The sequence below is a fragment of the Anolis sagrei genome, chromosome X, assembly GCF_037176765.1.
Source record: "Anolis sagrei isolate rAnoSag1 chromosome X, rAnoSag1.mat, whole genome shotgun sequence".
Classification (NCBI taxonomy): domain Eukaryota; kingdom Metazoa; phylum Chordata; class Lepidosauria; order Squamata; family Dactyloidae; genus Anolis; species Anolis sagrei.
The window spans coordinates 12925867-12938575 of record NC_090034.1 but is presented as its reverse complement, the minus strand read 5'-3'; the positions used below and the strand labels follow the sequence as shown (position 1 = coordinate 12938575).

General features: G+C 45.6%; 1 protein-coding gene across 5 annotated transcripts in view; it reads left to right on the top strand.

Moving 5' to 3' along the window:
- LOC132782099 (voltage-dependent T-type calcium channel subunit alpha-1H) overlaps window positions 1-12709 on the top strand; it is a 229014-nt gene that overhangs the window by 190542 nt on the left and 25763 nt on the right. For 3 of the 5 annotated variants that reach the window (XM_067473303.1, XM_067473306.1, XM_067473302.1), the window contains exons 24-25: window positions 6051-6140; window positions 8332-8545. In XM_067473303.1, the coding sequence (XP_067329404.1) occupies window positions 6051-6140; window positions 8332-8545 (304 nt within the window). The remainder of the gene's footprint in view (window positions 1-6050; window positions 6141-8331; window positions 8546-12709) is intronic. The other 2 variants (XM_067473305.1, XM_067473304.1) reach the window with 1 other exon arrangement.

Here is a 12709-nt window from a genome sequence, read left to right as displayed (position 1 = left end):
ATTTGGCAACAAAACGTCTCACAACACAAGGAGTGACCATCACTCAAAAAATTATGATTTTGTCATTTGGGAGTTGTAGTTGCTGGGATTTATAGTTTACTTACAATCAAAGAGCATTATGAACTCCACCAATGATGGAATTGAGCCAAACTTGGCACACAGAACTCCCATGACAAACAGAAAATACTGGAAGAGTTTGGTTCGCATTGACCTTGAGTTTTGGAGTTGTAGTTCACAAACATCCAGAGAGCACTGTGGACTCAAACAATGAAAGATCTAGACCAAACTTGGCATGAATGCTCCATATGCTGAAATATAAACACAGGTGGAGTTGGGGGGAAATAGACCTTGACATTTGGGAGTTGTAGTTATTAGGATTTATAGTTCACCTGCAATCAAAGAGCATTTTGAACCCCAGTAATAATACAATTGGGCCAGACTTCACACACAGAACCCCCATGACCAACAGAAAATACTGTTGTCTTTAGTAACCCTTCTGACACCCCCTCATGACCCCCCCCCCCCGTCCAGGGGTCCTGACCCCCAGGTTGAGAAACACTGTAATAGAGGATAACATAGGAATCACTAGACCGGACCACAGCAACGCGTGGCAGGGCATGGCTAGTTTTAATATAGTAATAATAATAATAATAATAATAATTATTATTATTATTATTATTGTTATTATTATTATTTTATTTATATTCTGCCCTTCTCCCCAAGAGGACTCACAGTGGATTACAACATATATACAATCACAGGCAAACATTCAGTGCCTTGCTGCAAATGAGAATACAGTGAAACACAAATACCCAGACAAAGGCAAAGGCCTCTCATTTCCGCCTCTGGGGGTGGTGCTCATCTCTGGGTCTGGGGGAGGTGCTCTTTCCCCATTTCCAAGCCGAGGAAACACCTCCTGGTTGTGTGGCTGGCACGATTGCTTGGAGCATCTCTTTGCCTTTTCCCACCGATGCAGTACATAGTTATCTATTCACATTTGCATGTTTTCAAACTGCTAAGTTGGCAAGAGCTAGGGCTAACAGTGGGAGCTCACCCTGTCCTGTGGATTTGAACTGCCAACCTTCAGGTCAGCAGTTCATCAGCACAATGGTTTAACCCATTACATCACCGCAGCCCCATGATATTTAATAATAATGTTTATTTTGTTCTTTGTTATAATGGAGTTTGATGCTTTGAGAGCTAGACTTCGGAGGAAAGGGGGTGGACGAGAGAGAAACTGGGACATTTCAAAAGCTGGATGAAAATTGGGATAGCAGATGATTAATTGGAAAGGGCCCTGCAGGATTGAGTTGGAAGAGTGTTGTGAGGCTATTTTGGAACAAATTGGGAACCTAAATGGGCCAGATAGGACCCTAAGGCCACCATTCCTTTAACTTTGTTGCCTTCATAGAATCATAGAATCAGAGTTGGAAGAGTCCAACCCCCTGCCAAGAAGCAGGAATATTGCATTCAAAGCTGCCCTGACAGATGGCCATCCAGCCTCTGTTTAAAAGCCTCCAAAGAAGGAGCCTTCACCACACTCCGGGGCAGAGAGTTCCACTGCTGAACGGCTCTCACAGTCAGGAAGATCTTCCTCATGTTCAGATGGAATCTCCTCTCTTGTAGTTTGAAGCCATTGTTCCGCGTCCTAGTCTCCAGGGAAGCAGAAAAGAAGCTTGCTCCCTCCTCCCTGTGGCTTCCTCTCACATATTTATACATGGCTATCATATCTCCTCTCAGCCTTCTCTTCTTCAGGCTAAACATGCCCAGCTCCTTAAGCCACTCCTCGTAGGGCTTGTTCTCCAGACCCTTGATCATATTAGTCGTCCTCCTCTGGACACATTCCAGATTGTCAACATCTCTCTTCAATTGTGGTGCCCAGAATTGGACACAATATTCCAGGTGTGATCTAACCAAGGCAGAATAGAGGGGTAGCATGACTTCCCTAGATCTAGACACTAGGCTCCTATTGATGCAGGCCAAAATCCCATTGGCTTTTTTTGCTGCCACATGACATTGTTGGCTCATGTTTAACTTGCTGTCCACGAGGACTCCAAGATCTTTTTCACAGGTACTGCTCTCGAGCCAGGCATCGTCCCCCATTCTGTATCTTTGCATTTCGTTTTTCCTGCCAAAGTGGAGTATCTTGCATTTGTCCCAGTTGAACTTCATTTTGTGAGTTTTGACCCATCTCTCTAATCTGTCAAGATCGTTTTGAATCTTGCTCCTGTCTCTAGAGTATTGGCTATCCCTCCCAATTTGGTGTCGTCTGCAAACTTGATGATCCTGCCTTCTAGCCCTTCATCTAAGTCATTAATAAAGATCCTGAACAGGACCGGGCCCAGGACGGGACCCTGCGGCACTCCACTCGTCACTTCTTTCCAGGATGAAGAGGAAGCATTCATCCCCATCTCTGGCTCTCATTTGTCTTCCCATTCCTATCAACCCTCGCTTTTCTTTCCTCCACTGTTTCTATGTTAGGCCATTGGGGAATCTCAAAGGCTACGCCACGAATGCATATTAGGCAGCAATGGAGAGGGACCATTCCTGTTCTTGAGCCGGTTAGAGATATTGGAAGCGATGGCGGAGGCAGAGGTCAGCTCCTCGGAGAGGTCCTGCTTGGAGAGGTGGGGACGTGGCGTTAATTGATGGGGCAGCTTCGGCCCAGGAGCTGTGACCTCTCGCTGCCGGAAAGATTCAGGAATGCCGCCTGGGATTCAAAAGCAGCCACAGTGCCCACGTGCACCGTGCCAAAAAAGGACGGATTCCTCATTGGAGTTTTAATTTGAGCCAAGACACAAAGGAAGGGGCGTTGTTCCAAACGAAGCAGCTCTTTTGCAATATGGACATTAACTCATTTCAATTTCTGGCTGAATATTAAATCATTGGGTTGTTTTTCGGGCTATGTGGCCATGTTCTAGAGCAGTGTTTCTCAACCTGGGGGTCAGGACCCCTGGAGGGGTCGCGAGGGGTTGTCAGAAGGGTCGCCAAAGACCATCAAAAAACACGGTATTTTCTGTTGGTCATGGGTGTTCTGTGTGGGAAGTTTAGCCCAATTCTATCATTGGTGGGGTTTAGAATGCTTTTTGATTGTAGGTGAACTATAAATCCCAGCAAATTACAACTCCCAAATATCAAGGCCTATTTTCCCCAAACTCCACCAGTGTTCACATTTAGCATACTTAGTATTTGTGCCAAGTTTGGTCCAGATATAGTGCTCTCTGTAGGTGAACTACAACTCCCAAACTCAAGGTCAAATGCCCACCAAACTCTTCCAGTGTTTTCTGTTGGTCGTGGGCATTCTGTGTGCCAAGTTTGGTTCAATTCCATCGTTGGTGGAGTTCAGAATACTATTTGATTGTAGGTGAACCATGAATCCCAACAACTACAACTCCAAATTATGTTTCATAACAGGAGCAAAATTACAGTTATGAAGTAGCAAAAAAATAATAATGTTATGGTTAGGGGTCACCACAACATGAGGAACTGTATTAAGAGGTCATGGCATTAGGAGGGTTGAGAAACACTGTTCTAGAGGCATTCTCTCCTGATGTTTCACCTGCATCTTTGGCAAGCATCCTCAGAGATAGTGAAATTAAATTATTTTCAATTGCAGGATCCACAATCCACTAAGTTGGCATAATATGGTAGTTTGAGAGTTGGACTATGATTCTGGAGTCCAGAGTTCGAATCCCTTCTTGTCCTTCTCCTCCTCCTTCTTTTCCCTTTCCTTCTCCTCCTCCTCTGCATCAAAAGGAGTCTAGTCTCTAGATTGAGGGAAGTCATGGTGCCTCTCCATTCTGCTTCGGTTAGACCTCACCTGGAATACTGTGTCCAATTGTGGGCTCCACTGTTCAAAAGAGATATTGACAAGTGGAAGGTGTCCAGAAGACAAATGATCAAAGGTCTGGAGACCATGCTCTATGAGGAGCATCTTAAAGAACTGGCCTGTGTAGCCTGCAGAAGAGAAGGTTGAGAGGAGACATGATAGCCATATATAAATATGTGAAAGGATGCCATAAGGAAGAGGGAGCAGGCTTGTTTTCTCCTGCCATGGACGCTAGGACTAGGAGCAATGAGTTCAAAGGACAGGAAAGGAGACTCCACCTGAACATTCGGAAGAACTTTCTAATTGTACAAGTTGTTCAACAGTGGAACTCTCTGCCTCACAGTGTGGTGGAAGCTTCTTCCTTGGAAACTTTTAAACAAAGGCTGGATGTATTGTCGAAGGCTTTCATGGCTGGAATCACTGGGTTGTTGTAGGGTTTTTTGGGTTATATGGACATGTTCTAGAGGCATTTCTCCTGACGTTTCGCCCGCATCTATGGCAAGCATCCTCAGAGGTAGCGAGGCTGGATGACCATACAACCTCATACTATTGCTTAGCCTCAACGTTCTTGTCATTGGATTATACGTGTGTCCATCCCCCCTTAGTGGGAAAGCTCGATTTCACAATCCCCCTTTTAATGAGCCCCCCTCCACAAATAACCTGCTTCTCCTTTTATCTCACCTGTGTTTTTAATTAGTTTTTAATCATTTTCTCGCACGTGTAGCCGCCCATTGTCACGGTGACTGTGTTTATTGTAATCTTATATCGTTAATGTATTCATATGTTTTATGTAATTATGATGTTGTTGTTTGTTGCATGTGTTTTTGGTTTGCTATAATTTGTTGATTGGGCTTGGCCTCATGTAAGCAGTCCTGAGTCCCCGTTGGGGAGGTGGTGGCAGGGTATAAATAAAGATGATGATGATGATGATGATTATTATTATTATTATTATTATTATCTGTCAGGGATACGTTAAGTGCTTTTTCTGCATGGCAGGGGGTTGGACTAGATGGCCCATGTCGTCTCTTCCAACTCTATGATTCTATAATTCTATTCTTCCTCCGCCTTCTCCTCCTTCTCCATCTCCTTCTTCTTCTCCTCCCCTTCTCTCTTTCTTCTCCATCTCATTCTTCACCAACTCCTCTTTCTGCTCCTGCTTCTCCTTCTTCTCCTTCTCTTCTCTTTCTTCTCCATCTCCTTCTTCACCAACTCCTCCTCTTTCTGCTCCTGCTTCTCCTTCTTCTCCTTCTCCTCTCTTTCTTCTCCATCTCCTTCTTCACCAGCTCCTCCTCTTTCTGCTCCTGCCTCTCCTCCTTCTTCTCCTTCTCCTCTCTTTCTTCTCCCTTTCTTCACCAACTCCTCTTTCTTCTTCTGCTTCTCCTCCTCCTCCTTCTCCATCTCCTTCTTCACTAACTCCTTTCTGCTCCTGCTTCTCCTTCTTCTTCTCCTTCTCCTCTCTTCCTTCTCCATCTCCTTCTTCACCAACTCCTCCTCTTTCTGCTTCTGCTTCTCCTTCTCCATCTTCTCCATCTTCTTCACCAACTCCTCCTCTGTCTGCTTCTGCTTCTCCTCCTCCTCTTTCTCCATCTTCTCCATCTCCTCCTTCACCAACTCCTCCTCTTTCTGCTTCTGCTTCTCCTCCTCCTTCCCCATCTTCTCCATCTCCTTCTTCTTTCTGCTTCTGCTTCTCCTCCTCCTCCTTCTCCATCTCCTTCTTCTTCTCCATCTACTTCTCCTAATATTATTCTTCCTTTTTCTCCTTCTTCTTTTCCTCCTCCTCCTCCTTCTCCATCTCCTTCCTTCTTGGACACTCATTGGGCGACCTTAACCAAATCGCATTCTCTCAGCCTTGGCAGGTGCATCTACGTTGTAGAATGAATGTAGCCTAACCCTACTTGAACTTCTGTGGCTCAATATTATGGAGTTTGGTGAGGCTCCGGCACTCTGTGGCAGAGAGGGCTCAAGATCTTGTAAAGCTACAACTCCCAGGACTCATGCAGGTTCAACTGGTGCCACACTGCACTCTTTCCACTGTGTGGATGCACCCAGAGAAAGGTGATAGCAAACCTTCCTTGAACAAACCTTGCCAAATAATGGGGTTCTGGAAGGAAACCCTAGCCTTGCGTCCACCTAGCAGCCTCCAGATGTTCTGAATGACAACTTCCATCTGTTTGTTTCCACCTTTCACGCATTTTCCTAATGGGTCTCTCTGCTTCCCCAGGCCCTGATGTCCTTGTTTGTCCTCTCCTCCAAAGACGGATGGGTCAACATCATGTACGACGGATTGGACGCTGTGGGCGTGGATCAGCAGGTAGAAGCAAAGACTCCAACTCTTTCATTAGGGAGGCATTGGAGTGCCCGTTTGCCAGTTCCCCGTGGCTGCTGGTTCCCACTGCTTTCCTGGGTTGCTTTGAGGGCCTTTAAGTGTGTTTTTTCCACCCACTTTTGACTTGGGGAGTCACAAATATGGGGGCCATATGCAGCGCAAACTGTCCCCATCCATGGATTTGGGCAGGTTACATGCAACCACCTGATTCTTATCCTATGGTGTCTCTTCTCTTCCCCTTCCTATCTCCCTTCCTTCCTTTTTACTATTCGTGGGACCAAATTACCTACTTTCCTTCCTTTCTTCTTTCTTTTCCCCTTGAAAAACACTTTTTATGAAATGCTTTTTTCTTCTTCTTTCTGTCTTTCTTTTCATTTTTCCTTCCTTTCTTTCTTTTTACTGTTTCTTTCCCTTTCCCTCCTCCGTACTTTTACTTTCGTTTTCACTTTGCCTTTTCCTTCCTGCTTTCTCTCCCTCCTTGTACTTTCTCTCTTCCTTTCCCTTCTCCTTTCTTCCATTCCTCTCACATTTTTTTTCTTCCTTTCCCTTTGCTTTGCTTCACTTCCCTTCACTTCTCCTTCTCTTCCTCTTTTTTCCTCCTGGCTTCCACCCCTTCCTTTCCTCCTTTCACTTTCTCTCTCTCTTTTGCCTTCTCTCTGACTCACTTCTTCTTCCTTTCCTTTCCTCACTCTTTTCTTCTTTTCTTTTCTTCTCTTTCTCTCTCCCTGGCTTCTTCTTCCCTCCTTCCCTTTTCCTTTCTCTCTTCCTTCCTTCCTCTTCCTCTTTCACTCTTTCTCCCTCTCTTCTTCCATCCTGCATTCCTCCCTTCTTCCTTCTTTCTATTTTTTCTTCCCTCCTTCCTTTTGCTTTATCTCCCTCTTTTTCTTTCTCCCCCTCTCCTTCCTTCCTTTCTTTTCTTCCTTCCTCCCTTCATGCTTCCTTCTCTTCTTTCCCTTTCCCTTCCCTTACTCCCCTTCCCTTCCCCTCCTTTCCTCCCTTTATTCTTTCTCTTTCTCCCTCTTTCCTTCTTTATTTTCTTATTTCCTTCCTTCCATCGTGCCTTTTTTCTTCCTTCTCTTCTCTTCCCTCCCCACTCTTTCTTTTTCTTTCTCCCTCCCCCTTCCACTTCCCTTTCTCCCCTTCCTTTATTCTTCTCTCTCTCCCCCCCCCCTTCCTTCCTTCCTTTCTTCCTTCCTTCATTTGTGGCTTCTTCCTTCCCTTCCTTCTCTCCCCTCTCCTCCCCTCCCCTGCTCTCCCCTTTCTTCTCTTTCTCTCTTTCAATCCCTATTTCTCTTTCCCTACCTCTTCCCCTTCCCCACTTCCTCTCTCTCCCTCTCCTTCCTTCCTTCCTTCATTTGTGGCTTCTTCCTTCCCTTCATTTTCTCCTCTCCCCTCCCCTCCTCTGCTCTCCCTCCCCTCCCCTCTCTTTCTCTCTTTCAATTCCTATTTCTCTTTCCCTGCCTCTTCCCCTTCCCCCCCTTCCTCTCTCTCCCTCTCCTTCCTTCCTTCATTTGTGGCTTCTTCCTTCCCTTCCCTTCTGTTTCTCCTCTCCCCTTCCCTCCCCTGCTCTCCCTTCCCTTCCTTCTCTTTCTCTCTTTCAATTCCTATTTCTCTTTCCCTACCTCTTCCTCTTCCCCTTCCCCCCTTCCTCTCTCTCCCTCTCCTTCCTTCCTTCATTTGTGGCTTCTTCCTTCCCTTCCTTCTCTCCCCTCCCCTCCCCTCCCCTGCTCTCCCTTCCCTTCCTTCTCTTTCTCTCTTTCAATTCCTATTTCTCTTTCCCTACCTCTTCCTCTTCCCCTTCCCCCCTTCCTCTCTCTCCCTCTCCTTCCTTCCTTCATTTGTGGCTTCTTCCTTCCCTTCCTTCTCTCCCCTCCCCTCCCCTCCCCTGCTCTCCCTTCCCTTCCTTCTCTTTCTCTCTTTCAATTCCTATTTCTCTTTCCCTACTTCTTCCCTTTCCCCTCTCCCTCTCTCTCCCTCTCCTTCCTTCCTTCCTTCCTTCCTTCATTTGTGGTTTCTTCCTTCCCTTCCTTCTCTCCCCTCCCCTCCCCTCCCCTGCTCTCCCTTCCCTTCCTTCTCTTTCTCTCTTTCAATTCCTATTTCTCTTTCCCTACATCTTCCTCTTCCCCTCTTCCTCTCTCTCCCTCTCCTTCCGTCCTTCCTTCCTTCCCTTCTGCAGCCCAGCCAGAACCACAACCCATGGATGCTGCTCTACTTCATCTCCTTCCTGCTGATCGTCAGCTTCTTCGTGCTGAACATGTTTGTGGGGGTGGTGGTGGAGAACTTCCACAAGTGCCGGCAGCACCAGGAGGCGGAGGAGGCCCGGCGCCGGGAGGAGAAGCGCCTGCGGAGGCTGGAGAAGAAGCGCCGGAGTAAGGCGATAGACCTGTCCGGTCGGTAGACAGCGGTACACAGCACCCTCCCTCTCAGCCTTGCCTGCGGGCACAGCCAGACTGGGCCCTTGCCGTTTCCGCCTTCCGAGGCTTCCTTTTTTGGCTTGCTTCGGTTTGACCATCAGGAGAGCAGAAGACCTCTTTTCATTTCCTTTTTTTCTTCCATCTTTGAGCGGTGCTTTAAGGGTCAGAGAGGAACCCCAACTTCCCTCCCCATCAATTCTCGATAGGCGTTCATTCATAGTAGGCCCTCCATATTGGGCATTGGGCTTTCCCAAAAGTTGAAAAGTCATGAATTAAAAATATGCTATTTTTCATACTTCTCTAGGAAGTTGTAGACCTTCCAGTGCAACTCTGTGGTCGGCTTTCACAGGACATTGCCCAAAGAATCACATTGGGAGACCCAGATATGCTTCGTAGGTCTTCCAGTAGACCAGTGGTTCTCAACCTGGGGTTCCCAGATGTTTCTGGCCTACAACTCCCAGAAATCCCAGCCAGTTTACCAGCTGTTAGGATTTCTGGGAGTTGAAGGCCAAAAACATCTGGGGACCCCAGGTTGAGAACCACTGCAGTAGACCATAGAGCCACAATGGGAGACCTCCCTATGCACCCAGGAAATGTCTAGAGTCTAGAGATCCTCCAACAAAACCCTGTGGTGAATTTCTGTAGAATATTGGCCATAGAATCACCCTGGAGGACCTAAAAATGCCTGGAGAAGTATTCCCCTTAAGAATCTCTAAGTTCTCCAATGCGACTCTATGGTCAACTTGGTAGAACATTGACTATAGGAGACTTCCAGTGAAGGACCTACAAATGCCTCAAGAAGTATTCTCCATAAGAATCTCTAGGTTCTCCATTGTGACTCTATGGTCAACTTGGTAGGACATTGACTGTAGGGGACTTCCAGTGAAGGACCCACTAATGCCTGGAGAAGTATTCTCCTTAAGAATCTCTAGGTTCTCCAATGTGACTCTATGGTCAACTTGGTAGGACATTGACTATAGGGAACTTCCAGTGGAGGACCTACAAATGCCTGGAGAAGTATTCTCCTTAAGAATCTCTAGGTTCTCCAATGCATCTTTATAGTCAACTTGGTAGAACATTGACTATAGGGGACTTCCAGTGGAGGACCTACAAATGCCTGGAGAAGTATTCTCCATAAGAATCTCTAGGTTCTCCAATGCGACTCTGTGGTCAACTTGGTAGGACATTGACTGTAAGAGACTTCCAGTGGAGGACCTACAAATGCCTAGATGACCAATTCTGAGAGAGAACATAGCGACTAGATCCTCGAATAATCAAATCTGAAAGCTAAACCCACCAATATGGAGGTCTGACTATATTTGCATATATTATTTATTCATTATGAATGGCCAAAAATGGACATCCCTAAACCTTTAATGGTCTCCCCAAATGCTAGATTGTTTATTATCGGAATATTATTTATTCCTCATCTGGTCCTCTGGGACTTAAAGCATCACTAACATTTTTAAAGGCGCGATAATGGGCCGATTATTATTATTATTATTATTATTATTATGACATTTTTTGGTAGGGACAATTGGAGGGGCCATTGTTTTCTTTAAAGTCTTGGCGCATGGGTCCGCCGCATGCTATTAAGATGCATGAGGGCAAATAGGGGTGGGAAACAGCACCCCATAGTGGCCGGGGTCCATTGGAAGAGATGCAGTTTCGGCTACTACGGAGGCAACTTCCATTAAAATAAAATAACAGACCCATCTGGCTTTCAGGCAAACTAGGAGATGTGAGAACCAAGCAAGATTACACACACACACACACCACACACACACACATATATATATATTCTGGCTGTAACCATGCACCAAACCAAAATATATAAACAATAGGGATCTGGAAGGTGAACAAAGGCTGAAGAAAGGTGGTGTTCGTGATATTTAGCCAATGCATTTAAATGAAGAAGAAATGCTGAGTATTTTGACAGTGTGGTGAGAAAGGGAATTATTACTATTATTATTATTATTATTATTATTATTATATCAATTTTGAGCCCCTGGTGGCACACACACACACACACACATATATATAAACCTCTGAGCTGCTGAACTTGCTTCCTGAAAGGTAGCAGGTTCGAATCCAGGGAGCGGGGTGAGCTCCCGCTGTTAGCCCCAGCTTCTACCAACCTACCAGTTCGAAAAGATGAAAATATGAGTAGATCAATAGGTACCACTTCAGCAGGAAAGTAAGGGCACTCCATGCAGTCATGCCGGCCACATGACCTTGGAGGTGTCTATGGACGACGCCGACTCTTCGGCTTAGAAATGGATATGAGCACCAAGCCCCAGAGTCGGACATGACTAGACTTAATGCCACGGGAAAACCTTTACCTTTAACCTATATCCCATTTTCCTCTTCTAAAGGAAACCCAAAGTATGTCACATGATACAATTATCATACTTGGATACCCTAGCTCCCTTTTATGGAATCTTGGGATTTATAGTTTAGGGAGGTGTTTAGGATGCTCTGGCTGAGAGCTCTAGTTCATTGAAGTGGACTAGACAAAAGGGCATTTCATGGAGGATGTAGAGATCTATAGTGGGAAATTCCATTGTGGGAAATGTGAAGTCTTTCAGCAAACTACAAATCCCAGGGTGCCATTGGAGTAGTGCTAGAATTGTGCTGCAAATGGCAATTGCGTTTGGAGAGGGGACTGTGTTTCCCAAATCCCTGAGGAAGCATTGCAAGCATCGGTTGTGGCGCATGTCAGCGGAGCAGCGATTCCGCTTGGGTTTTCCTCTCAAACTTTATCCAAAACCTGGAACGGATTGATTTCTCCACTGGCATGGCTGTTTGGGAAGGAGGCATATAGGGCAGGCTGTTTGGCCCTTGGATAAATAGGGGTTCAATGAGATGGAAACCCACTGGGGGACCTCAGGCAAGTTGCACACTCTCAGCCCCACAAAACACCATAATAGGGTCACCATAAATGGGAATAACTCCAAGATCCAGAACAACAAGCCAAACTGTTCCTTTTCCTTCAAAATGTTTCCCCGACTTGCAGCTGAAGCTGACCGTAAGTGCTTTCCTCAGCCTTTTCCCTTGTGCAAATCCGTGAGAAGCCTGTTTTGCTCCCAGGGGAACGACACTCTGAAAGCAGCTGGAAGAGAAGTTCAGGAGGGCAATGCTTTCCCCAGAGAGGTCTCCCCAACAAAAGGGCATTTCGATTTCCATCAGATAGAGCTCCATCCTCGGTCCCATCCTCCCCATTGCAGCCCTAAGATCATTCTCAGATCCCCAGCCTTCTTCCGTCTTGGAAATAGAATGATTTCTTCTCCTTCCACTCCGTCTTTCACTCTCCAAGAGGCCAAAGGCCATAGATGGTCAATCCATCCCTTTATTTCCCCAGGGGGAGACCAAAGGCAGGCAGTAACATCCCATGTTTGGTCAGGTTCTTCCCAATGGAATTCTTCCTCTCAGCTGAAGATATCTTGAGTATTTATAATGGGAAGCTCTGTTTTGCTGTAGGTTGGCAGATAGCTGGGGCTGCAAAGATTACAGTTAGGGTCCTTCCGCACTACATTATTGTAGTGCTATGAATTCACTCTATCCATTCATCTGTCCAGCCATCTATTCATCCATCCTTCCATTATCCATCCATCAGTTCATCCATTAGCCATCCATTCATCAATGTATTCCTCTACCCATCTATCTGTTAACCATCAATCCATCCATCTGTACATCCATTCATCCATCCATATATCCATTACCAGTCAATTCATCCATTTATACATCAATTCATCCATCTATCCATCCATTCATCCAATATCCATCTATTCATCCATCCACATTCCGTCCATCCATCTATCCATCCATTCATCCATTATCCATCTATTCATCCATCTATCTTTTACCAATCAATTCATCCATCTATTCATCCATTATCCATCTATTCATCCATCCATCTATCCATCCATTCATCCATGCATCTATCCATTATCATCAATCCATTCATCTATCCATCTATTCATCCATTATCCATCTATTCATCCATCCATCTGGCCATTAACATCAATCCATTCATCTGTCCATCTATTCATCCATTATCCATCTATTCATCCATCTATCTGTCCATTTATCAATTATCCATCTATTCATCCATTATCCATCTATTCATCCATCTATCCA